Source organism: Muntiacus reevesi, chromosome 1, assembly GCF_963930625.1.
Source record: "Muntiacus reevesi chromosome 1, mMunRee1.1, whole genome shotgun sequence".
In the NCBI taxonomy this organism is placed as follows: domain Eukaryota; kingdom Metazoa; phylum Chordata; class Mammalia; order Artiodactyla; family Cervidae; genus Muntiacus; species Muntiacus reevesi.
This window is the reverse complement of record NC_089249.1, coordinates 92,603,918-92,629,365: the sequence shown is the minus strand read 5'-3', so window position 1 is coordinate 92,629,365 and position 25,448 is coordinate 92,603,918. Positions and strand designations below refer to the sequence as shown.

General features: G+C 39.2%; 1 protein-coding gene across 2 annotated transcripts in view; it reads right to left on the bottom strand.

The window, feature by feature from the left end:
• Nucleotides 1–20,143, bottom strand: part of LOC136162809 (monocarboxylate transporter 1-like) — a 28,880-nt gene extending 8,737 nt beyond the window's left edge. The window contains exons 1-2 of one of the 2 annotated variants that reach the window (XM_065927264.1): nucleotides 20,105–20,143; nucleotides 210–470 (exon numbers count right to left, since the gene is read on the bottom strand). In XM_065927264.1, the coding sequence (XP_065783336.1) occupies nucleotides 210–426 (217 nt within the window). In that variant the 5' untranslated portion in view covers nucleotides 427–470; nucleotides 20,105–20,143. Of the gene's footprint in view, nucleotides 1–209; nucleotides 471–20,033 lie in introns of both variants that reach the window. The other variant, XM_065927258.1, reaches the window with a different exon arrangement.
• Between the last annotated feature and the right edge of the window lie 5,305 nt (nucleotides 20,144–25,448).

The following is a 25,448-nucleotide window of genomic DNA, read 5'->3' as shown; positions in this document are numbered from 1 at the left end:
CTGTTTTATATTATACTGACCCAACAGAGCACATGGTTGCTATGTAGCTTTCATTATTAGAATGAAAAATATGATTCTAATCACATAACTCCAATAACTAACATTTCAGTTATTTTTACTGATAAAGATATCAAGAGCAAAAAGTACTTAATACAGAATTGCTGTCTACCCACTGAAAGTTAAAAGAGCAAGCCTTCATGGGTACTTACCCCCAGCATACATGACAGCAAACGCGATGGAAGATAACCACGACACTTCGCTGGAGCTGGATTTAAATACTTCCCCAATGTCTTTGTAAAATACACTAATAGATTTGCCAAATGCACAAGAGAAACCAATGGAAATGAAAGCTCCAACGACTACTGCCCACCCCCAGCCTCCATCTGGTGGGGTGTATCCAGCTGGACCTCCATTTGATGGTGGCATTGTAAGTAAAGATGAATTCTAAAATCCAGTTCAAATCCAGATATCTAAAGGGTATGAAATCAAAATAGTACAGAACAAGCAGATAAACAGCAAAGCACTTCCAGAAAATCCCTTACATTTATGAAATAAATAAATAAAGGCATATAGCAATTTTCTAAATAAAAGGTCAAACACTAGATTCTCATTTAATGGAAAGTTATCTCAGTAAAGTTTATTTTCCATCCAGATACTCAGACTTAAGTTTTTTGTTGTTTTATGTGACTAGAAAGATTACTAAATGATAGCTGCCCAATACAATTTAAATCTGCAAAATGAACCCTGATATTAGAGACTAGTAGTTTTAAACCAAAGATTTCACCTTTTTTTAAGCCCCAGCATTAATGAAAAGCATAGCTAGAAAAAGAAGTATAATATGATTATGAATTACCAGCAGGTGGGAGAAGTTGAGAGCAGATTTACCAGTCTAGAGAAATTAAGTTCTCCTTGGATTTACTTAAACTGGATTCTATTTTATGTCAAAATTAACAACAACGATATGCTATCATACACATTTCTGGCCACCCTAACATTACCTGGAGAGAGCTAGTACAGTACTGACACTGTACAATGACAATATGCTATAAATGATATAAAATGGTTAACAATAACAATATCACATTTTACTATTCCTTTTTAATACAAATCCTACCTTCCTATCCATAGAAATTAACTTTTAAATAGCTCACATTCTAACTAAACACTTCAAATATAATTTAGAAAGTGATGCTGTAGTGATTAAAAAAAACTCAGAAAGAGTTCTGCTTGAGAAGCTAAAAGACTAAGTTTTTTAAATAAAACTTTTATAGAAGTAAAGTTTCTAAAACCTTTATAAAATTATAAAATTCCTAGAGTTTGCAAACTTTTGTTAGATTTATTCCAAGGTGTTTTTATTACTCTTATAGACAGTAGTTATAAAAAATCATTTTCTGTTAGTTGCTGGTGTATAAAGACACAACTTATTTATTTAAATAATAGGTTTACTGAGATACAATTCACATATCCTAAACTTTAAACTTTATATTTCAGTGGTTTTCAGTATATTTACAAAACTATCAACTATCATCACTAATATCAAGCATTTTTATCACCCTCGAAAGAAACCCTGTACCCATTAGCAATTTTATTGCTAAATATTTTTTATGACCTTGTAAATCAAATTGTTTTCTGAATTTCACTTTTGGATTTTTCATTGCTAATGTCTAGAAATTGATTTTTTGATGTTAATTTTGCAGCCTGCAAATTCGCCAAACTCATTTATTAGTTCTAATAGGCTTACCTAAGTATCTGTGGATTTCTCAGGATTTTCTATTTACAAAAGCATGTAATCTGTGATGGTTTTACATATTTCTTTCATTGCCTAATTCCTTGGATAAACCCTCCAGTACATGTGGTGAAAGTAAACATCCTCATCTTATTGCCGACCTTAGAAAGAAAGCTTTCAGTATTTTACCATTAAGTATGCTGTTAGCTGTGGGGTTTTGTAGATGCCCTTTATTAAGTTTGGGAAATTTCCTTCTATTCCTAGTTGTTGAGTATTTTTATCAAGAAGGATGTTCAATTCAGTTCAGTCGCTCAGTCGTGTCCGACCCTTTGCAACCCGATGGACTGCAGCACCCCAGGCTTCCCTGTCCATCACCAGCTCCTGGAGCTTGCTCAAACTCATGTCCATCAAGTGGGTGATGCCATCCAACCATCTCATCCTCTGTCATCCCCGTCTCCTCCTGCCTTCAATCTTTCCCAGCATCAGGGTCTTTTCCAATGAGTCAGCTGTTCCCACAGGTGGCCAAAGTATTGGAGCTTCAGCATCAGAAGGACATCGGATTGTGGCAAATGCTTTGTTATGTATCTATTAAGATGACCTTGTGGTTTGGTACCTTTATTCTATTAATACAGTGTGATTTGACTGATTCTTTTAAATTTTGACCCACTTATGAATTCCTGCACTCCTGAGATAAGTCACAGTTCATCATGATATATAACCCATTTTAAATGTTGTTGGATTCTGTTTGCTCATATTTTGTTGAAAATTTTTATGTCCATATTTACAAGGGATATGGTTTTCTCCTCTTGTGATGTCTGATTTTGGTTTCAGGGTAATTCTGGCTTCAAAGAACAAGTTGGGAGGTGTTCTGTTCTTTGAAACAATTTGTAAGAGTTGTGTTTGTTCTTTAAATGTTTCATAAAATTCACCAGTGAAGCCATCTAGGCTTCAGGTTTTCCTTGTGGGTAGTTGTGGGGTTTTTTTATGATTATGTCAATCTTTTTACTTTCTATAGGTATATACAGATTGTCTCTATCTAACTTGAGTCATTTAACAGTTTGTCTTTCTATAAATGCATTCATTTCATTTGGGTTATCTAATTTGTTGGTCTGCAATTGTTCATAGTATCCCTTTATAATCCCGTTTTTATCTCTGTAAGATTAGTAGTGATATATGAAGAGTTGCTCAGTGGTAAAGAATCGACCTGCTGATGCAGGAGACACGGGTTCCATCCTTGGGTCAGGAAGATCCCCTGAAGAAGGAAATGGCCACCCACTTCAGCATTCTTGTCTGGGAAAACCCATGGGGAGAGGAGCCTGGCAGGCTACAGTCCATGAGGTTGCAAGAGAGTCAGACATGACTTACAGGCTAAACAACAACAATACCATGAAGAGTTTCAACAAGAGTACTATTAGAGGGAACAGGCCTCACAAAATTGACCTCACTTCTAACACCAACTGGAAGTTTAGGCATTGGAGGTGGGGATGTGTGGGGGGAGGTGGTTTCAAAATCAGGTTTGGCAATTCTACAGGACTCACAGAATTCACTGAAAGTTATTATACCCCTGATTTATTACAGGGGAAAGGACACCGGTGGAAATTAGCCACAGGCAGAGATGTACAGAGTAGAGTTTGGGAGAGGTTCAAGTGTGGAGGTTTTGATCACCCTCTTTCCATGAAGTCATGGAAGCATCACCTTCTCCCAGTCACACTGTGTGGCAATACAGAGTATTACCAACCAGGGAAGCTCAGCTAAGCTTTTAGTGTCTAGAATTTAATGGGACTTGATCACACACTGCCCACATGACTGCTGACTGGTAGTCTCCAGTCCTTACCAGAGGGTGGGTTAACTATTAAGCCTCAAGCCTCCATCTCTTTTGGAGATTGGAAAAAAGACAATATGGCTAAAAGGCCCAGCAAAGACACTCTTATCAGACAGGACTTTTCAAAGGGCTGTGACTTTGAAAAGGTCAAAGGGTACCCTTTACCCTTTGAAAAGGCAGAGGGTAAAGCATCTGCCTGTGATGCGGGAGACCCAGGTTTGATCCCTGGGTCGGGAAGATCCCCTGGAGAAGGAAATGGCAACCCACTCCAGTATTCTCGCTTGGAGAATCCCATGGACACAGGAGCCTGGTGGGCTAGAGTCCACAGGGTCGCAAAGAGTCGGACACGACTGAGCAACTACACTAGAGATCATGTTCCAGTAGCCAAGGGCAAAGACCAAACCTCGTTTTTCGTAAGGTTAATTCCTCACTATACATACTGTATCCTCTTGCATTTCCGACTTCAGTAATTTGAGTCTTTTCTCTCTTTTCTTGGTTAGTCTGGCTAAAAATCTGTCAATTTTATTGATTTTTATCAAATAATCAAACTTGATTTTATTGACTTTTTGTTTTTGTACTTTCTAGTTTATTTCTGTTCTAATCTTTATTATTTCTTTCCCTGTTTGCTTCCATCTAATTTGCCCTTTCCCCCCAGCATTTCTTATGGTAAAAGTTTCAGTTATTAATTTGAGATTTTCTTTCTTTTTAAATATAGATGTATACAGCTATTGATTTCCTGCTAAGCATGGTTTTAGCTGTATTCCAGAACCTTTGGTATTTTGTATTTGTTTTCATTCATCTCAATGTGTTTCCTAATTTTATTTAGAATTCATTCCTTGAACCACTGGTTATTTAGGAATGTGTTGTCAATTTCCAAATATTTGTTCATTTCACAAATTTTCTTTTGTTATTCATTTCTGATTTTATTTCATTACAATCAGAAAACATACTCAGTCCTTTCAAATGTACTGAGACATGTTTTATGGCCTAATGGGTGGTCTATCATGGAAAATGTTCCGCATGTTGCTTGAGAAGAATGTGTATTCTGCTCTTGTTAGATAAAATATTCTATGGATGTTTGTTAGATTTATTTGGTTTATACTCAGTATGTACTTGGTTGTTCCAAGTCTTCTATTTCCTAGTTGATTTTCTGCCTAGTTATTTTATTGACGTTCCGTTGAAATCTTCAACTATTGTTACTGAATTGTCTGTTTCTCTCTCTAATTCTGTCAGTTTTTGCTTTATGTATTTTAGGGCTCTGTGGTTAGGTATACACCTATATTTATAATTTGGAGAAGGAAATGGCAACCCACTCCAGCATTCTTGCCTGGAGAATCCCATGGACAGAGGAACCTGCCAGGCTACAGTCCATGGGGCCACAAAGAGTCAGACACGACTGAGTGACTAACAACAACAACAACATGTTTATAATTGTTATATCTTCATAGTGGATTAACCTTTTACCATCATAAAATGTCCTTATTTATGTCTAGGTCTCTTTGGTTACTGTTTACATGGCTTTCGCCCCCCCCCCCAACCCAATCTGTATAATCTAATTCAGTCTGCCTTTGAGTCTATAATGTGTCTCTTGTAGATAGCATAAGGTTTGATCCAATCTTTCAATCACTGGTTTTTGACTGTAGTGTTTAATCTATTTACATTTAATTAATGATAAGGTAGGACTCAGTCTGCTGCTTTACTATTTGTTTTCTCTGTCTTACGTCTTTTTTGTGTTTCTAGTCCTCCATCACTGCCTCCTTTATGTGAGGTATATATTTTTACTGTGCCTCTTTAATTACCTTGTTTCTTTTATTCTGCTTTTGGTTATTTTCTTAGTGGTTGTCCTGTGGATTACAATGAACATCTTAAAACAATCTAGCATGGCTTAATAACCAATTTAATTGTAATCATGTACAAAAATTTTGCCTCTGTACAGTCTCCCCTTTCACACTATTGTCTTACAAATGACATCTTTATATAAACCTATCAAAAGTTGTATAATTATTGTTTTAAAATTGGGTTGAAGACCAAAAAAAAGAGTTTAAAAAGAAAAAATATATTTATACTGTCTTACTGTATATTAACCAATGAAGTTGCCATTACTGGTGCACTTAATTTTTTTCCATGTGGATGCAAGTTATTGTGTAGTGTCCTTTCAATTCAATATGAAGGACACACTCTTTGGTATTTCTTGTAGAGCAAGCTTGCTGGCAAGAAATTCTCTCACTTCTTATCTGGGAATGTCCTAATCTCCCCTTCATTTTGAAAGATAGCTTTGCTGGATATAGAATTTTTGGTTGACAGTCTTTTTCTTTCAGCACTTTGAATATTTACTCCCATTGTCTTCTTGCTACTATGCCCACTAAAGAAAAATTAGCTGTTAATCTTATTGAGAGGAGATACCCCATGTCCAAGGTCAGGAGCGGTGGCCAAGAGGAGGTATCCCATGTCCAAGGTAAGGAGCAGCAGCTGCGCTTTGCTGGAGCAGTCATAAAGAGATACCCCACGTCTAAAGTAAGAGAAACCCAAATAAGACGATAGGCGCTGAGAGAGGGCATCAGAGGGCAGACAGACTGAAACCACAATCACAGAAAACTAGCCAATCTGATCACATGAACCACAGCCTTGTCTAACTCAATGAAACTAAGCCATGCCGTGTGGGGCCACCCAAGGCAGATGGGTCATGGTGGAGAGTTCTGACAAAATGTGGTCCACTGGAAAAGAGAATGGCAAACCACTTCAGTATTCTTGTCTTGAGAACCCCATGAACAGTATGAAAAGGCAAAAAGATGGGACACAGAAAGATGAACTCCTCAGGTCAGTAGGTGCCCAGTATGCCACTGGAGATCAGTGGAGGAATAACACCAGAAAGAATGAATAGACAGAGCCAAAGCGAATGAACTGAACTGAGTCTAATTGAGGCTTGGTTTGTAATGAGTTGCTTCTCTCTTGTTGCTTTCAAGATTCTCTCTTTGTCTTTGTCTCTGAGGTTCTATTCATTTTTCATCTATTTTCTTTCCCCTTAGATTTGATAACTGCACAATATTCAATTTACTGATTCTTCTGCCAGCTGAAGTTGCTGTTGAGTCCCTCTTACAAATTTTTTCACTCAGTTACTATACTTTTCAGCTCCAGAATTTCTATTTGACTTTTTCATTTTTAAATAACTACTGTCTATTTGATGAGATTTTGTTCTCATCATTTCTTTTAGTTCTTTAGACATGGTTTTAATTCTTTAAAAAACTTTTTAATAGCTAATTTAAAGCCCTTGTCTAGTAAGTCCAAATGTCTAGGCTTCCTTGGGGATAGTTTCTATTTAATGACTTTTCTGTCTACAGACCATACTTTTCTGTTTCTTTGAGTATCTCACATTTTGGGTTTTTTTTGTTTGTTTGTTTTTGTTATTGTTGCAAACTGGACATTTAAAATAATACAATGTGGCAAGGGTGGCACTCTGATTCCAGATTCCCTTCCTCCCCATGGCTAGTTGTTATTGCTGTTTGTTATTCATGTTGACACTACTACTATTGCCCTTTGTTTGTTTAATGAATTTCCTAAATAAATTCTGTGAAGTTCGTATTTTTTTGTCATATGTTACTATTGAAATCTTGCTTAGCTCAGTGATCAGTCAATGGTTGAACAAAAATTTTCTTAAAATGCCTTGAATCAGTTAGTATATCTCTCAGGCTTCACCAAAAGGTATTATGTATATGTTGGGGCATGCTTTCAATTATCCAGCAGGCAGCTTACAGTTCTGCCTTAGTCTTCAATTCCTGCTTGTATAGAGTTTCAAGGTCAGTCAGAGGAGGGAGATTTAGGCCTTCTCAGGCCTTTCCTAAGCATGGACACAGTATGCTCATGTGCATGACCTTCTAGTATCCTGGGAATATGGCAGGGCTTTTCAAAGCCCACTGTTGAACATCTCGATCCCCAGCTTTTGTTTTGAAGTGCTTGGTCAGCTTTTTGTTTGCCCCAATTGTTTTTCCAATTCAGGCAACTGAGATGTTAAGTAATTGCCCCTGATTGTTTTCAACACATGTCCTGGAGAAAAAACTGTTTGCAGTAGGCAAACTCTGAATCAGGTCAAAGGCAAGCTCTGTGAGTTAGAGTTTCCATGAAACTGTCAGACATGTTGGCTAATAATAATTCTCTAAGAATGGGACTTTTTTGTGAGTTCCAAACAATTCTGTCCCCACAATGGTTACTACACTGATGATTTTCATGGCCCCTATGATTGTGAGGTTTTTTGTTTTCAGTTCTACTGGAGTTGGGGAGATGAGAACAGGAATAGATCATGTTAAAATACCACAAATCTTGCTGTTCTGAGGTTCAGCTGTTTCTTGATTATATTCTCTTTGGATTATTGCAAGCCTCAGGTGAAAAGTGAAGTGTTTTTTTTCTCTCTTTTTTTTTTTTTTTTTTGCCAATGTTCTTAAGGCTTTTATGAAAGAGCAAAGTTTCAGAAGACCTTACTTTACCATTCGAGAAGCAATTCCGCTATAATTGATTTTGTATATAGTAAACCCACTACAGTATGGCTCAATGGGTAGAGTGCACCTGCAATGCAAGAGACACAGGAGATGCAGTTTCAATCCCTGGGTCAAGAATATCCCCTGGAGGAGGAAATGGCAACTCATTCCAGTATTCTTGCCTGAAAAATCCCATGGACAGAGGAGCCTGGTGGGCTACAGTCCAAAGGGTCATAAAGAATCGGACATGACTGAGCTACTAAGAAGTTCCCCTTATCTGAAGTTTTGCTTTCTGCCATTTTAGTTACTCATTGTCTGAAAATATTAAATAGAAAATTCCAGAAATAAACAACTTAATAAGCTTTAAATTGCATGCTATTCTGAGTAGCACAATAAATCTCACGCCATCCCACTACTTCTTGCCTGGGCTGTGTATCATTCTTGTGCCAGCAGCTCCATGTTGTATGTGCTACCAGCTCATTAGTCATTTAGTAGTTGTCTCAGTTTTTAGATTGTCATAGTATGGCAATGCTTGTGCATAAATAACCTTAATTTTATTTATTAAATAAATAAAATTATGTATATAGTGTCTCATCATCAAGAAAAGTACTTACTCTGAAGTTTGTCAAATGTATTATCAAATTTGGGAAGTTTCATTCCTAGCTCATTAATAACTTACTTTAAATCCAGTGACCACTGAATTCAGGTATTTTTCTCCCATAATACCTTCACAAGGCATTTCTTCTTTTATCTGTACAAATAGTGAGTAACATTTACAGATTTTTTTTTAATGTTAAACCACCCCTTGCATCCCTAGAATATGCCCAACTTGGTCACAATATACGTTTTTTAAAGTATGTTTCTAAGTTAAATTGTTATTTTGTTTGGATCTTTTTTAAATGTGTCCATAAAGTATTTGGAAATATAATTTTCTCTTCTCCTATTGTCCTTTTCTGACTTAAATATCAATTTTATATTAGAGTCATAAAGTAAGTTAGGAGATTTTTTTTTTCCTCCTCTGAGACAGAGATTATATAAGATTGGAATGATCTACTCCTTTGAAGTTTGGTAGAATTTACTGGTAATACTATTTGGACACTTTTTTGGGGGGGGGAAGATTTCAAATCTTATCTTCAGTTTTCTCAACAATTATAGGTCTATTCATTCCTTCAGCTGCACTTTGAGTCTATCTTTTTAGGATATATTTTTTATGGCTTCTTCTATTTTGTCAAAGTTTTCAAATTACTGGCATAGAATTTTTATATTTTAATCTCTTTATGGATATAGCTATATCCTCTTTATCACTGATTCTTGTGTCTTCTTTTCCCACTTTAATCTCAGGAATTTATCTATTTTATAAGTTATCTTCAAAGAACATTCTCACAAGAACCTCTGTCCTGAACAGTTTTTTCCTCCAACTGCAGTATACCCATAAAAAAGAACATTCTTGGTTTATCAATATTTTATTGTACTTTCTCCTTATTTCATTGATTTGTTATTTTTTACTATCATGTGTATTCTTCATATGTGGAATTTATTCTATTCCATTATTTATTTATTTATTTATTTTTGGCTACACTGAGTCTTCATTGCTGTATGCGGGATTTCTCTAGTTGCAACAAGTGAGAGCTACTCTCTAGTTCTGGTGCTCAGGCTTCTCATTGCAATGGCTTCTCCTGTTGCAGAGCACAGGCTCTAGAGTGCGAAGGCTTCAGTAATTGTGACACATGGGCTCAGTAGTTGTGTGGCACAGGCTTAGTTGCCCTGTGGCATGTGGAATCAATTCCACCAGACCAGGAATTGAACTCCTGTCCCTTGTACTGGATGGTGGATTCTTTACCACTGGACCACCAGAGGAGTCCTATTTGATTCCTTTTCAAACATAAAGGTTACTTTGCTGATTAATTTTTAGACTGATTTTTTTTTTCTAACATGAGCATTTAAAACTACAAATTTAACCACCCCTCACCGCACCCCCCCCCCCCCCCCCCCGCCAAAAAAAAGACTTCCCTAGCATTCCACTGGATAAGAGTCTGTGCTACCAATGCAGGGGTCATAGATTCAGTCCCTGGTCAGCAAACCAAGGTCCTGCATGCCATGTGGCATGGCCAAAAGTAAATAAGTAAAATAAAAATTTCCATTGTGATTTCTTCTTTGACCGAAAGAAGGGGGTTTTTAACTCTCTAAAGGAAATCTTCTGTTTAGCTTTATTGACTTGTACTTAACAACACTCTGGTGATATGATATGGCTGGTACAAATCAGTTTTTTGATATAAGACTAGCATTTGTGGACTGATATATTAACTTTTGAAAATATTTCATGTATGCTTAGAAAGAATATACATTTTCTAGCTGTTGGGTTGAACTGTTTGTTGAATTAAACTTTTTAAAAATTTTCTAAATCTTTGCTATTTTTCTATTTTCTTCTTCATCTATTAATAATTGAAGAGAAGTATGTTGAAATCTCCTAATGATGATGAGTTCTCATTTTTCTCTGTTGTACTTTTGGTAATGTTTACAAGCTTAGTTGGCTGACTTTAATCTCTGAGAAACCTGAGGCCCTAAACTGAGGGCCTTTCTTCCACAAAGTGGGAGATGCAAATATTTTCCTGGAAGAATCTCCCGGAAGCTAGGAACATTATGGACCTGGATGATTTTAGCCAGGATTCCTGGCTTAACATGGAAGCTATGGTTAGTTTTCCTTTGGTGCTGATCCCTCGCTTACATTCCAGTTACTGGCCCAAGGATGCAAAAAGCACAACCCTATGAAGTTAAGTACCAGTACTATTCCTGAATTAGAGCTGAGCGAACTGAGGACCAGAAGGGGTAAGCACCTTAGGACATGGGGTTCAAACCTAATCAGAATGGCTCCCAAGTTTGTGCGCTAAACTACCAGCCCATGTTAGCTCTTACTGTTGTCAGTCTCCACACCAAAAAAAAAAAAAGGCTGCATGAAAATGGGGACTTTTTATAGTGATATAGCTCTAGTCCTTTGGCATATAATAATAGATACTCAACAAATATTTGATGAACAAATAAAGAGGAGGCCAATATAGCCAGAAGAGAAAATGAATGCTTAAACATGAACTACACACAAGCTGCCCTAAATAAACACTGCAAACTCAGGGCATATCTATTCCAGCGGTTTTCTTATCACCTATGTGATGACTCAATCGCATAGTTCCAGCTAGGGAGTCCAAAATCCTGGAGTTATCCTTCTGTCATGTGCCTTCATGCCCCATGTTTTATCAATCCAAATAGCTCCACATTTGTCCACCTCTCCACCCTCACTGCCACTACACCTTAGATCAGGTCACCATCTCCCATGGGTTAATGCAATAACCTAATTGGTTTCCCTACTTTCCACCTTTCAGTCTCCCCTGCTCATTCTCCACACTGCAATCCAAGTGATCTTCTGAAAGTAAAGTCTGGTCCATTTTGCCTTTTAAATAATTATTCTGTGGCTCCAGATACACTGAAAAGTGAAAGTGAAGTTGCTTAGTCATGTCCGACTCTTTGCGATCCCATGGACTGTCGCCCACCAGGATCCTCTGTCCATGGAATTTTCCAGGCAAAAATACTAGAGTGGGTTGCCATTTCCTTCTCCAGGGGATCTTCCTGCCCCAAGGATCTAACCCAGGTCTCCCGCATTGCAAGGCGGATGCTTTACCGTACCCTTGGAATAATTTATTAAAGCATTCAAAGCCTGTTCTACTCTCACCCTTGTTTGCCTCTTCAACTCAATCTCTTCCTGATTTCCACTATACCCTATGCTCCAGCCTTAATAAGTACTAGAACTTCTTCAAAGTGCCATCTTCTCTCATCCTCTGCCTTTCACACATTTCTGTTTCCCTGTGCCTAGTTCTGGTTCTCCCATCACTTTGTTGTTGTTTAATCTTAAAAGTAGTGTCCAATACTTTTGCAGTCCCCCATGGGCTGCAGCCTGCCAAGTTCCTCTGTCCATGGCATTTCCCAGGCAAGGATATTGGAGTGGGTTGCCATTTCCTTCTCCAGGGGATCTTCCTGACCCAGGGATCAAACTTGCATCTCCTGCCTTGCAGGCAGATGCTTCACCGCTTAGCCACCAGGGAAGACCCTTCCATCACTTGGCTAACTGCTATTTGTCTTTTGGGTCTCATTTTTCCTGAAATGCCAGAGACAGGTTTATCATCTCTGCTATGTGCACTCACAGTACCCCAGTCTTAGTTCTATCAGAACACCTCTGTTGTGGTATAATCTGTTTGCCCATCTCTCCCATTAAATGCTGTATGCTCTTGTGAACAAACACAATTATCTACTGTGTTCAGCCATATGCTTTCATTATTTAGAATAGGTTCTGACAGATCCAAGGCAATTATATTATTTGGAAAATTAAATGAAGTCCCATTTTATTGGTGAAGATGTGCTTAAAGTTGTTAAATGGTAGAACACATATCCAAATTCAAGTGAGTCTGGTTCCACAACACATGTACTTAATGTACAGGCCCCTTTAAAAGGGGAAAGATAAAAATTCTTCTGATCATTGGGTTGATAAAATTATCTTATTTGTAATGCTACTAACATTGTAATGCCATTGCTATATTAGATATAGTACTACTAAATGATCACTGTAAACAAACATTAATTTATAATTATAGAATTATAATTTATAATTATAAATTAATGCTGTGATCAGATTAGTGCTATAACAGTGAATATGCTTATCCTATTACATACTCTTTTTTTTCCTACTTAAACTAATACTGAATTTGTTTTAACAGTTATGTTAAACAAACAATTTGTTTAACAAATTTGTTTTAACAGATTATGCCATAAAATCATCTGGTCTACGTTTACCTAAACCTATCATCTAAATATTAAGTATTCTTCCATATTCTTCACTAGCCTGTGTCTTTAAATCCATCCTAGTTTGTGTCTGCATTAATCTTAATTAAATACAAATGCAAAGTACTTTCCTTTTAAAAGAATGGTCAGCCTCAATATCAAAAAAGTACTGTATCTATTTTAGATTGTCAATTAAAAACAAATAAAAGATATGCAAAATTCTCCTACAGAACTAGTTATCTCTAATAATATGCACACATGAACACAGATATCTAAGACTTATTTTACAATCTCAATTAAACACATGCACACACACATACACCCCCAAAGCAACTGTCACCACAAACAAGCAGGGGCCTGGGCAAACTTTTCAGACTCCTCCTGTTTCTCCAGGAAGACTTCAGACTTCTTCAATAATGTTCCTTAAGAAACTCTGGCCTTGCCCCAAACTTCCCCAGAGCGGTCTGTCTAGAGAAAACATAATGGAGATATGACCAGAACCAGCAAGTTCCACTAGGCTAGCCCCGTCCTACAGAAGCTCAGAGAGTGACTGCTTCAAGTCCTCTAAAGTGACTTGGCAAAACAGTCCAGAGATCACCTTCTAATATTTAGAAGCTTCTACGTAGCTCCTCAAGCCCAGAAATTAATGAAATCAAATCGGAACATGAAGGCACCATTATTCTAGGGTCTGGTAACAATTACAGATTCATCTCCTTCAGAGATTTTCTATTATTTTGACTATTCATCAGAATGAGTAAGATTATACCATGACATTATCAGAAATATAATTTCCACCCATTCCCATTCATTGATGGAGACAAACAAGGATTAGTGAAAGACCTCAAGTAAATATAGAATATGTTGTACATTTCCCCTGTGTGTTTGGTGAAAGGAAGGAAAAAAAAAATCAGGCAAAATTCGTGGTTGATATAAAGTCTAAATTATACAATTCTATCCTCTCTTAATCTCTTCAATTAAGTTACAAGTGGCTACCAAGTCTGTGGTGTTCAATCGTTTTGCCCCCCACCCCAAAATTTGGAAACTGTAGTTCCTCACACACTGACTACTAAAATGTGTTAAGTTTAATAGTTGCAAATACGTAGTTTCTGGCATATTGTACAGTGTTTTAGTTTTGCATTAAGTAGATTACTGTCAAAACCTTGGCACTTGAGCTCATTCAGTTTTTGGAAAATGGCCACCATATAACCGGCCAGTTCTCACTATCAGAAAAGGTGTGACCTCATTTGAATTTGAAAGGGAACAGAATATGCCACCCCAAAACATGCCATTTGGCATATTGTTTACTCTGAATTAATATTACTTAAGAAATAGCTGGTATAAGAAGAACACTCTGATTTTCTTATTTCCTTTGCCCCCATAACAGCAGAACATAAGTCTCCCATTGGGAAAGTACCCTCCCACTACCAGGAGGTTAGAAGGCATCCTTATTATCATAGATAGTGAGTAGGACTGACAAGGCTGTACAAATATATCTTGTTACTTCTTTACTGATTTGCCACCCAAGCCCATTTTGTCAATTCTTCACAAATGTAGTTTCCTTGTCTAGAAGGTACAAAAGCTGCCTGCTTAGGTCACTTCTTTGAGTGTCATATTTTTATGGCTCGCATATGTATGAAATTGTTTTCCTGATGTTAATCTGTCTTACGTCAATTTAATTATTATTATTGTTTAATTATTAGACCAACCACAGAGCTTAGAAGCGAAGAAGCGGAAAGTTTTCTTTCCCTACAAATTCAAAGCAGTGAAAAACACTCCTGTTATAACCTATTCCTGTCTCCTTCAAAATTTCTCTCTCTGAGGCTATGCATTCTGGATGTTTCCCTTTGTTTGGATTGTTCGCCAAATATTTTGATAGCATGGAATGGCACACCAAAGGAAGAACAGGGATGAGTGAGGTAGCCTTTCTTTTGTGAAGAAGGAGAAGGGAATAAACAAGGGCCTACTGCACAGCAAGGGAACTACACCTTGTAATAACCTGTAATGGAAAAGAATCTGAAAAAAGATATATAAATATATATATATATATATATATATATATATGAATCACTTTGTTATATACCTGAAACACAATATTGTAAAGCAACTGTACTTCAAAAATAGGATTTTTTTTTTTTAAAGACAAAGATGAGATTTAAGTCCTAAGGCATCCACACATCTTAGAAGAGCTCATTCTAAATTCCGGGTATATTTTGCAAACTGAGGATTTGCAAAATTAGTCCTTAAAACTATACCACCACGTGAGAATGAAGATTACCAGTTCCAGAGCATTGCACCTAGCTTTGCTGAAGATAGGATAATAAAATATCTCCAAGATTTCTAAAATTTCCATTTGAGCTATAGAAGCTGTAACATCTCAATTCAAAGGAAACAGTCTGGGTTCTGAGGTTAAATAGAAATGCTCCATGGCATGAACTTTACAGATTTTTTTCTGAAGAGTTAAAACAAAAGGATTAAATGGTAATCAATCTCAGAATACTTATGCTTAAATTTACATCACACTCAATGATAGTAGAGCTGTTTGATACAGTCAGGTTCAGTTGGAACAGCTAATTTTTAATTTTTTTTGGAACAGCTAATTTAATACTTATTGAATCTGACTAAACTTTGAGCTTAGTTGCCAGTTATAATTTCTCACGATTTCTTGTATTTATCTTATTTTTATTTATTATTTTTTTTTAATTTATCTTATTTTTAATTTTTATTTTTTTGGTTACATCTTGTGGCTTACAAGATCTCAGTTACCCAACCAGGAATTGAACCATGGTCATGGCAGTGAAAGTATTAAGTCCTAACCACTAAACCACCAGGGAATTTCCACAATTTGTTTTTTATTTTTTAATTTAAGATTTATTTATTTTTGCTTCATTGGGTCTTCATTGTTGAGTGCTGCGGTGAGCGTAGGATACTGTCTAGTTGAAGGTGCAAGGACTTCTCATTGCAGTGGCTTGTCTTGAGGAACAGCCACTCTAGAGCTAGGGCTTCAGTAGTTATGGCTCATGGGCTTAGTTGCCCTGTGGCACGTGGAATCTTCCCAGTCCATGGATTGAACCCATGTCCCCTACACTGGCAGATGAATTCTCAAGCACAAAACTACCAGGGAAGCCCCTCAATTTGTTTTTTAATGGTTACAGTTTTTGGTCACCAAAAACTGTCTCATCAGTCTTAATAATAACACTGTCTTGTATTAAAAAATTTATTCCACAGTGTCAAAATTAAATTTAAACCTGCAAGTATCTTCAGGAAGAAAAACATTAAGAGAGAAGAAGAAAGTGAATAAAATACAAGCAATCAAAAGAAAATTTATGAATAAAAAAATTCAAAATCCAGACATGGACTCAACACAATTCTGCCAAATTACCAAATTCCTGTCTTTGTCATTTGAAATATCTTATTTTGGCATGATTTCTTAAATACCAATTTTCTTCACATTTTAAAGAGGACATAAAGTTCTGAAGTAATAGTGAAGAAAGGGAAGTTACAGATTGTGTTCTCTGAAGTCCTTTACACCATACAGGAGAGTATTGCTCAGTAGAATTCCAGATAATAATCTAGACTATAATCTATAAACATTATTTTCTGCAGCAATCCAAAGTAGACTATCCAAAACCTAAATGTACTATTTTTACTTATTAATATATGACTGGTTTTGTCCCAGGGTTTGAGGCACAAATGTATTGGTACTTTAAAATAACAAACAAGAATGGAGTTAGGGTTATGGTCATCTATGTTACTCCTTTTGAAGAGAAATGCTAGTATACCACTGCCAGTATCTAATACACATCCAGTTCTTTGAGGCCAAGTTGGGAAAATAAATAATCATAAAGAAGACAGCAGAGAAATTTGTCTTTCCTTTTCTTGGAAAAAAAAAAAAAAGTATGAATGGCTCATAGAAATACTTAACATTATAATTAGCTTCATGATTTTCAAGTTTTATAGTTTATAGTTAGTTTTATGTAACAGTATTTCACATGCTTAGTTGTGTCCTACTCTTTGGGACCCTTTGGACTGTGGTCTGCCAGGCTCCTCTGTCAATCAGATTTTTCAGGCAAGAATACTGGAGTGGGTTGCCATTTCCTCCTCCAGGGAATCTTCCTGATCCAGGGATTGAACCCACACCTCCTGTGTCTCCTGCATTGCAGGCAGATTCTTAACCTACTGAGCCACTAGGAAAGCCCTAAAATATCTCATAAGTTTTTTATTTAGTTTTAATTAGAGGAAAATTGCTTTACAATGTTGTGTTGGTTTCTGCCATATATCAACATGAATCAGCCATAGATACACGTATGTCCCCTCCCTCTTGAACCTCCCTCCTACCTCTCACCCCATATCACCTCTCTAGGTTGTCACAGAGCACCAGATTTGAGCTCCCTATATCATGCAGCAAATTTCCACTGGCTATCTAATTTTACATTCTCATAGGTACTGATGTTGTTTTGTCATTGTTTAGTTGCTAAGTCATGTCCAGTTCTTTGTGACCCCATGGACTGTAGCCCTCCAGGCTCCATGGGATTATCCAGCAAGAATACTGGAGTGGGTTGCCATTTCCTTCTCCACGGGATCTTCCTAACGCAGGATCAAGCCTCAGTCTCTGGCACTGGCTGCATTGGCAGACAGTTTATTTACCGCTGAACCACCAGGGATGACTAAAGACTAAAATTTTACCTCTATGATTTACTCATCTTTCTTAAAAGTTTTCATCTCAAATGCAAGACAATTGAATTTGTCTCTTTTTAGTTCTCTCCTGTATGTGTAATTGTTTAATATCCATGACTGAGTCTGAACATCATTATAACTGTTACTTCTGAGCTCATCATTTGAAAGAAGTAACAAAGTTGTTTTGTAAAGAAGCTGATAATCCACAAAAGACTAATAAATTAAGTATTGTTTGTCTAACATTACTTACACTAAGCACAGATAGATACTTATTGGCAAGGTTGTTTTAAAGGGCCTTTCTGGACACTAAAAACATATCAAAAATAAAATTTTATTACCTCAAAATACTATTATAGGTTAACCTTAAGGGTCCTTAAATGTTGACAATGTAAGTCCTAGACTATACTATCAGTAAAACAAAAAAATCACTTTATAATACACTTACAGTAATTTCAACAATCTATTTCACTTTCCTTAAAAAAAAATAAATTGCTAATCTACTCCCCTTCTGGGCTGTTTTCTATATGAAAAATATCAGCATAGTGCAATCACAACAGAGTGAGGTCAACGGGTGCATTCCTAATTTGCATCCCAAATCTGAGTCATCAGCCTCTAGAGCCTGTTACTGGCAACTGGCATGACAAAGGCCTATACATTGAGTGAATTATTGAAGACAAGGTTTGGGGCTAATTTAAATAATGTAACTGATGTTACTGGATCCACAAGAAGAGAGGATTCCATGGGTCATGGTAATTAGCTGAAAAATTGCTCAAGACACACTGTTCCATTTAACTATGCTTATGGGAATTTCAAAGACAGACCTTAGAAACTTACAATGGTGGAGAGAAAGTAAAAATAATACAAAAGTAAAGATTCACATAAAAGGAAATTCCCTGGTGGTTCAGTGGTTAAGTATCCACCTTTCAATTTAGGAGACCTGGTTCCATCCTGGCTCTGAGAACTAAGAACCGACATGCGGGAGGAGGGTGCAGTCGCAGGGAACTATGCCAAGTAGCCACAACTACTGAGCCTGCTCCAAGCAGAAAGATCCAGCCTTAGGCAACTAAGACCCAAGGCAGTCAAATAGATAATTTAAAGAAAAATCAGTAAAGATTCTCATGTGGTGGTTTAGTCCCTTAGTCTTGTCCGACTCTTTGTGACCCCATGGACTGTAGCCCACCAGCCTCCTCTGTCCATGGGATTTCTCCAGGCAGGAATATTGGAGTGGGTAGCCATTTCCTCCTCCATGGCAATCTTCCCCACCCAGGTAGCAAACCTGGGCCTCCTGAATTGCAGGCCGTCTCCTGCACTGCAAGCGGATTCTTCATCGACTGAGCCACTAAGATTCCCATAATATAGTACAAAAGAAAAGAAAAGGAAAAAAAAAAAACAGAGACCAGGGGTGGTAGGATTTGAGGAGAAAATGGAATTTCTATGGGGCAAAATCACGGATAATCAAGAATGGGATAGAATTCAGTCAGGATGAGTCAAAGGAAGATTTAAAAGGTTAAAGAGCTTTAAAAGAAGGTCTAGAAGAGTTTGAAATTTAAACTCTTGAAATTAAAAGACGCTTGCTCCTTGGAAATAAAGCTATGACAAACCTAGACAGCAAATTAAAAAGCAGAGACATTACTTTGCCAACAAAGGTCCGTCTAGTCAAAGCTGTGGTTTTCCCAGTAGTCATGTATGCATGTGAGTTGGGATATAAAGAAGGCTGAGTGTTGAAAAGAATTTATGCTTAACTGTGGTGTTGGAGAAGACTCTTGAAAGTCCCTTGGACAGCAAGGAGATCAAACCAGTCCATCCTAAAGGAAATCAGTCCTGAATATTCACCCGAAAGACTGATGCGGAAGGTGAAACTCCAATACCTTGGCCACTTGATGCAAAGAAGTGGCTCACTAAAAAAGACCCTGAAGCTGGGAAATGAAGGCGGGAGGAGAAGGGGACGACGGAGGATGAGATGATTGGATAGCATCACCGACTCCATGGACATGAATTTGAGAAAGCTCCGGCGTTGGTGACGGACAGGGGAGCCTGGCGTGCTGCAGTTCATGGGGTCGCAAAGAGTCGGACACGACTGATCGACTGAACTGAACTGAACTAGAAGAGTTTACGGATTAGAAGGTTACAGGTGGCATAGCACGCCACGCCAGAAAAAAAAACAACCGCCCAAATCACCGCCCACCCACCCCTAGCTGAGGCACAACCCGACTCAGAGATGCTGCAGGCAAGAGAGTAACCAACCCTATCAGATTTTACACCCTAGGTCACTCTACTCTTCCTCCCGGAAAGCATCCCCACGGTGGATGAAACGATTTCCTCCAGATCACCACCCCAGATCACTCGTCTCCCCGAGCCGGTAGCCTTATCACCAGCCTCTCGGTGATTCACAAACGCTGCCGCCGGGCCGCCTCCATCCCCGTCCCCAGAGACCAAGCTCTCCGCTCCCCAAGGCTCCCTCCCGCCCGGCCGAAGCCGCCTGGGCTCCCGGCTTGCAGCCCGCCGTCGCCCAACTAACCGAGGTCCGCGGCTCCCGGCGCCGCGTGTGCGTGGGCGGGACGGACCCGGATGGCGCCGGGCAGAGCTCACCTGCACACCACGCGCTCCGCACGCCACCGGGGTTGGCCAGACAGCGTGGAACCGGCGGGCGCCGCCGCCTTATACCCCGCCGCTGGGGCCCGAGCCGGCGTGCAGGGGCGGAGTCGGCCCTCCCGGCCGCCGCCCCCGAGGCGCTAACCGAGCTGCAACTCCCTCCGGGCTGCGGGCGTCGGCTCCCGGCCCCTCCGGGTGTTCCCCCGCCATCTCCAGGGCCCGCGAGCACACTTGCGTGACCCCAGTGTCGGCCTCTCCCTGGGTCTCTGGAGGAGAAAAGGGGAACGCTGCCAAGGACGGATGGGGCGTGCCCCCAGGGCCCTGACCCAGGTTTGGGGGGGCAGTGGTGCGGGGAGGAACGGGGGACTGATGGAAGTGGGGGACCCGGTGGAGTTTGCACGCGGGTGCACCTCGGACCCCGGAAGAGGCCGAGGGCCAGAGGTTAGGACGTGGGCTGTGACCTGGCCACTGGCGTTCGGTGACCTCAGGGAAGTCACTCAAAACCCTTGGGGCCTATTTCCAGCGACCTCATTAAATTTTAATGGTCTTTGAGGGATGGTAGGTACATGGAAGTCGATGGTCCCCTTTTGGGGGTGTGTGTGTGTGTGTGTGTGTGTGTGTGTGTGTGTGTGTGTGTGTGTGTGTGTGTGTGTGTGTGTGTGTGTGTGTGTGTGTTGGGGTGTGTGTGTGTGTGTGTGTGTGTGTGTGTGTGTGTGTGTGTTGGGGTGTGTGTGTGTGTGTGTGTGTGTGTGTGTGTGTGTGTGTGTGTGTGTGTCTTAGAAACATGGAGTAATGCAGAGGCCCAAATGTTTAGGACATGATATAATTATGGCTGGCAGTTTGGGGGGGGTGTTGATTGTATTACTAAGCACTTCACCGTGAACCTTCATGACCCTGTGAAGTAGGTTCTGTTGACAGTGTACAGATAAAGAATCCGAGGCTCAGAGTTCTGTAACTTTACAGAAGTCACTGACCTAGCAGCAGCCAACCTTTGAATTCAGATTTCAGAGGCCGATTTTCCCATAAGAGCCTTGGTTCTTTAGCAAGTCCAGATACCAAAGCGTATCTGTTAAAAGTTTTGATTTAAGAAATACCAAAAAAGTATGTCAAAGGCCCTTGCCATCAAAGAATTTAAAAATTCTTTGTGACTACTGAGACACAAATCAGCCTACATTTGCTGAGCATTTGCTCATGCCAGGACCTGTCCTACCACTCCTCTCTCTGTCTGTCTCTCTCACACACACACAATTAATTCCTACAACAACTTTTGAGAGCAGACCTTATAGTTTGTTCTGCAAATGAATAATCTGAGATTGAGGAGAAGTGGGGTTTGTGGGGTCAGGCTTGGAGCTTTCCTCTCACCCACTTTGCCTCTGTTTCACAGCAAAGTTTTCAGTAAGAATTCAATGTTTAAAAAAAAAAGAATTCAATGTTAGTAGAAGACATTGCAGAATCTATGGTCAAGTACAGCTTATGAGCAGTAATTGTTTTTTATGTTCATAAATGCAGAGAAGGAAGGCACTTCATGTCACTGGAATGGCCAGGACTTAGATCAGCAACGCCTCAGAGTTGTTAGAGTGGTGGCAGCATTCAGGGTAGGTGGTAGACAGTTGAATTAGGAAGACAGTGGGAAGCTCTGGCTCAGTGTGAATTTATAAGGGTCTGAACTACAGAATGACAGTGTGAAGAGGTAGATAAGAGGTTCCCAGGAAACTTCTCCAAAGGCTCGTGAAGCAACAGTATGGTGAGTTCAGAATACAGACTCAGGAGGCAAGACTACCCAGTTTTCAACAAAGTACCTTAAGGTTGCTAGGAGAATAAAATTAGTGTTGTGAAGCACTTGAAACAGAGGCTAGCATACAGCAAGTGCTCAATAAGTATTTTTAAAACTTGAAAAAATTGGAAATTAAGGAAATAATTTCATTTACAACAGCATCCAAAGAATAAAATACCTGGTGTTAGTCTCTCAGTCGTGTCCAACTCTTTGCAACCCCTGGGCTGTAGCTCCTCTCTTCATGGAATTCTCCAGGCAAGAGTACTGGAGTGGGTTGCTATTCTCTTCCCCAGGGGACCTTCCCAACCCAGGGATCAAACCCTGGCCTCCTGCATTGCAGGCAGATTCTTTACCATTGGAGTCATCAGGGAAGCCTCAAAACACATAGGGAGTTGCCTGAACTCTTTGCAACCTCTTTTGTTAAAACGCTTAGGGATAGATTTAACTAAGGAGGTTGTAAAGAATTTAGGCAACTCTCCTGTTGGAAGAAACATTGCCGTATTTCAGATACCATCTGCAAGGTTGGGAGTCTCCAGGGCCACCCTGACTTCAGACCATCTGGCCACAAATTCAAGTATTCTCATAACCTTGCTTAGACTCAATAATTCACTACAAAGATTCACAGAACACACTGAAAGCTATTATATACACAGTCACATTTATTACAGGGAAAGGATACATTGAATTGAGGCAAAGGAAGAGTAGCCTAGGGCAGCATCTGGGAGGGGTCCAAACTGGAAGTTCTGGTTGTCCTATCCAGATGCGGTCCTAAGTGGAGTTGTCTCCTTTCATCTATGATATGTGAAGTGCTCCAAGAATATTGCCAGTCAGGAATGCTGACTGGTGTCCAGTGCTGGATGAGGCTTCTTTACCTGGGGAGAATTATTATCCATGTGATTGAACTAAAATCTCCAGCCACCTGCTTCCCTGAAGTTTGGGCTGTTATCTCGTGACACACAGCCCTAACTTTCCAGTCACATTGTTGGCTTTTCTAAGGTTGCCAGCTCTACCCTGAGTCACTGCATTAGCCTGAACTATGAAGGGGCCCACCCTGAGACACCTTATTAGCATAAAACTATTAAAGTTGGTCTGAGGGACTCCACTATGAATTATACTCCTGTCTCTTGGGAAATTGCAAGGGTGTGGAGGTCATCTCCCAAGAGCTGCGGCAGAGGCCAGACCGCCCTTTAGATGAGGCCAGATTCCTTACTACACAAAAGTGAAAGACCTGCACACTAAAAACTATAAAATATTGCTGAAAGATACTAAAGAATATGTAAATAAGTGGAAAGACATTCATGTTCATGTATTGGAAGACAATATTGTTAAGATGGCAATACTACCCAGCTTGCTCTACAGAGTCAATGCAGTTCTGATTAAAATCCCAATAGCCTTTTTTGCAAAAGTGGAAAATGCATATAGAATTGCACAGGACCCTGATTACTTAAAATATTTAAGAAGAACAAAGTTAGAGGACTCACATTTCCTTGCTATAAAACTTATTACAAAGCTACACAGATCAAAACATTGAGGTATTGGCATAAAGATATGTATATAGACCAAGAGAATAGAATTAGAAGTCCAGAAATAAACATAAATCTATGGCACATTGATTTTTTTCTGATCACTCAATGGGAAAAGAAAAGTCTCTTCAACAAGTGTTTCTGAGACAGCTGAATATCTATATGCAAAAGACAATGAAGTCGCACCCCTACCTTATGCCATATACAAAATTTAAAAATGGATTAACCAATAACCTAAATATAAGAACTAAATTATAAAACTCTTAGAAGAAAAATATGCATGGTAAATCTTAATGACCTTGCATTTGACGATCAATTCTTAGATATAACACCAAAAGAAGAGTAAAGAAGAAAAAGATAAATTGGGTTTGATCAAAATTAGAAAGTTTTTGTGCATCAAAGGGCATTATCAAGAAAGTGAAAAGACAGCCTATAGAATGGGAGAAAATATTTGCAAATTAGGGTCTAATGTCCAGAATACATAAATAACTCATACAACTCAACAACAAAAAGACAACCCAATTAAAAAATGAGCAAAGGACTTGAATAAGTGTTTTCCAAAAAAGATGTATTAGTGATCAGCAAGCACATGACAAGATACTCAACATTATTATTCATTAGAAAAATGTAAGTTGGAACCACAAGATGCCACTCTGTACCCACTAAGATGATTATAATAATAATTTTTTAAGGAAAATAAGTATTGGCAAGAATGTGGAGAAATCTGAAAATTTGTACATTGCTCATAGGCTTATAAAATGGCATAGCCACTGTGGAACAGTTTGGCAGTTCCTCAGAAGTTAAACATAATATTACCATATGACCCAGCAATTCTACTTCTAGGTAAAGACCCAAAGAATTGAAAGCAGGTATTCAAACACATTTGCTATGACCAGCACATTCTCTTGGCAGAATTCAGTTAGCTTTTGCCCTGCTTCGTTCTGTTCTCCAAGGCCAAACTTGCCTGTTACTCCAGGTATCTCTTGACTTCCTACTTTTGCATCCACAAAAAAGATCTTAATGAACCAGGTTACTGCGATGGTGTGGTCAGTCACCCAGAGCCAAACAGTCTGGAGAGCGAAATCAAGTGGGCCTTAGGAAGCGCTGCTGTTAATAAAGCTAGTGGATGCAATGGAATTCCTGTACAACTATTCAAAACCCTAAAGGATGATGTCATCAAGGTGTTGCATTCAATATGTCAGCAAATCTAGAAGACCCAGTAGTGGCTACAGGACTGAAAAAGGTCAATCCTCATCCCAGTTCCCAAGAAGGAAGTAAAGAATGTGCTAACCCATGGACAGTTGCACTCATCTCCCATGCTAGTACCTGGAGGAGGGCATGGCAGCCCACTCCAGTGTTCTTGCCTGGAGAATCCCCATGAACAGAGGAGCCTGGCGGGCTACAGTCCGTGGGGTCTCAGAGTCGGACACAGCTGAGCGACTAAGCAAAGCACCCATGCTAGTAAGGTCATGCTTAAAATTTTTTGCATGCTAGGCTTCAGCATTATGCAAACCAAGAACTTCCTGATGTCCAAGCTGGGTTTAGAAAAGGAAGAGGAACCAGAGATCAAACTGCCAACATTTGCTGGATCATAGAGAAAGCTAGGGAATTCCAGAAAAACGTCTACCTCTGTTTCAAAATTGATTAGTTCAAGATTGAGAAAGGAGTATGACAGGGCTGTCTGCTGTTACCCTGTTTGTTTAACCTATACAATGAGCACATCATGAGAAATGCCAGGCTGGATGAGTTACAAGCTGGAATCAAGATAGGCGGGAGAAACATCAACAGCCTCAGATACAGGAATGGTACCACTCTAATGGCAGAAATCGAAGAGGAACTAAAGAAGCCTCTTAATGAATGTGTAGGAGGAGAGTGAAAGAGCCAGCTTAAAACTAAATATTAAAAAAACTAAACTAGGGTGAAACAGATCACCAGTCCAGGCTGGATGCATGAGACAAGTGCTCGGGCCTGGTGCACTGGGAAGACCCAGAGGGATCGGGTAGAGAGGGAGGTGTGTGTGTGTGTGGGGATTGGGATGGGGAAT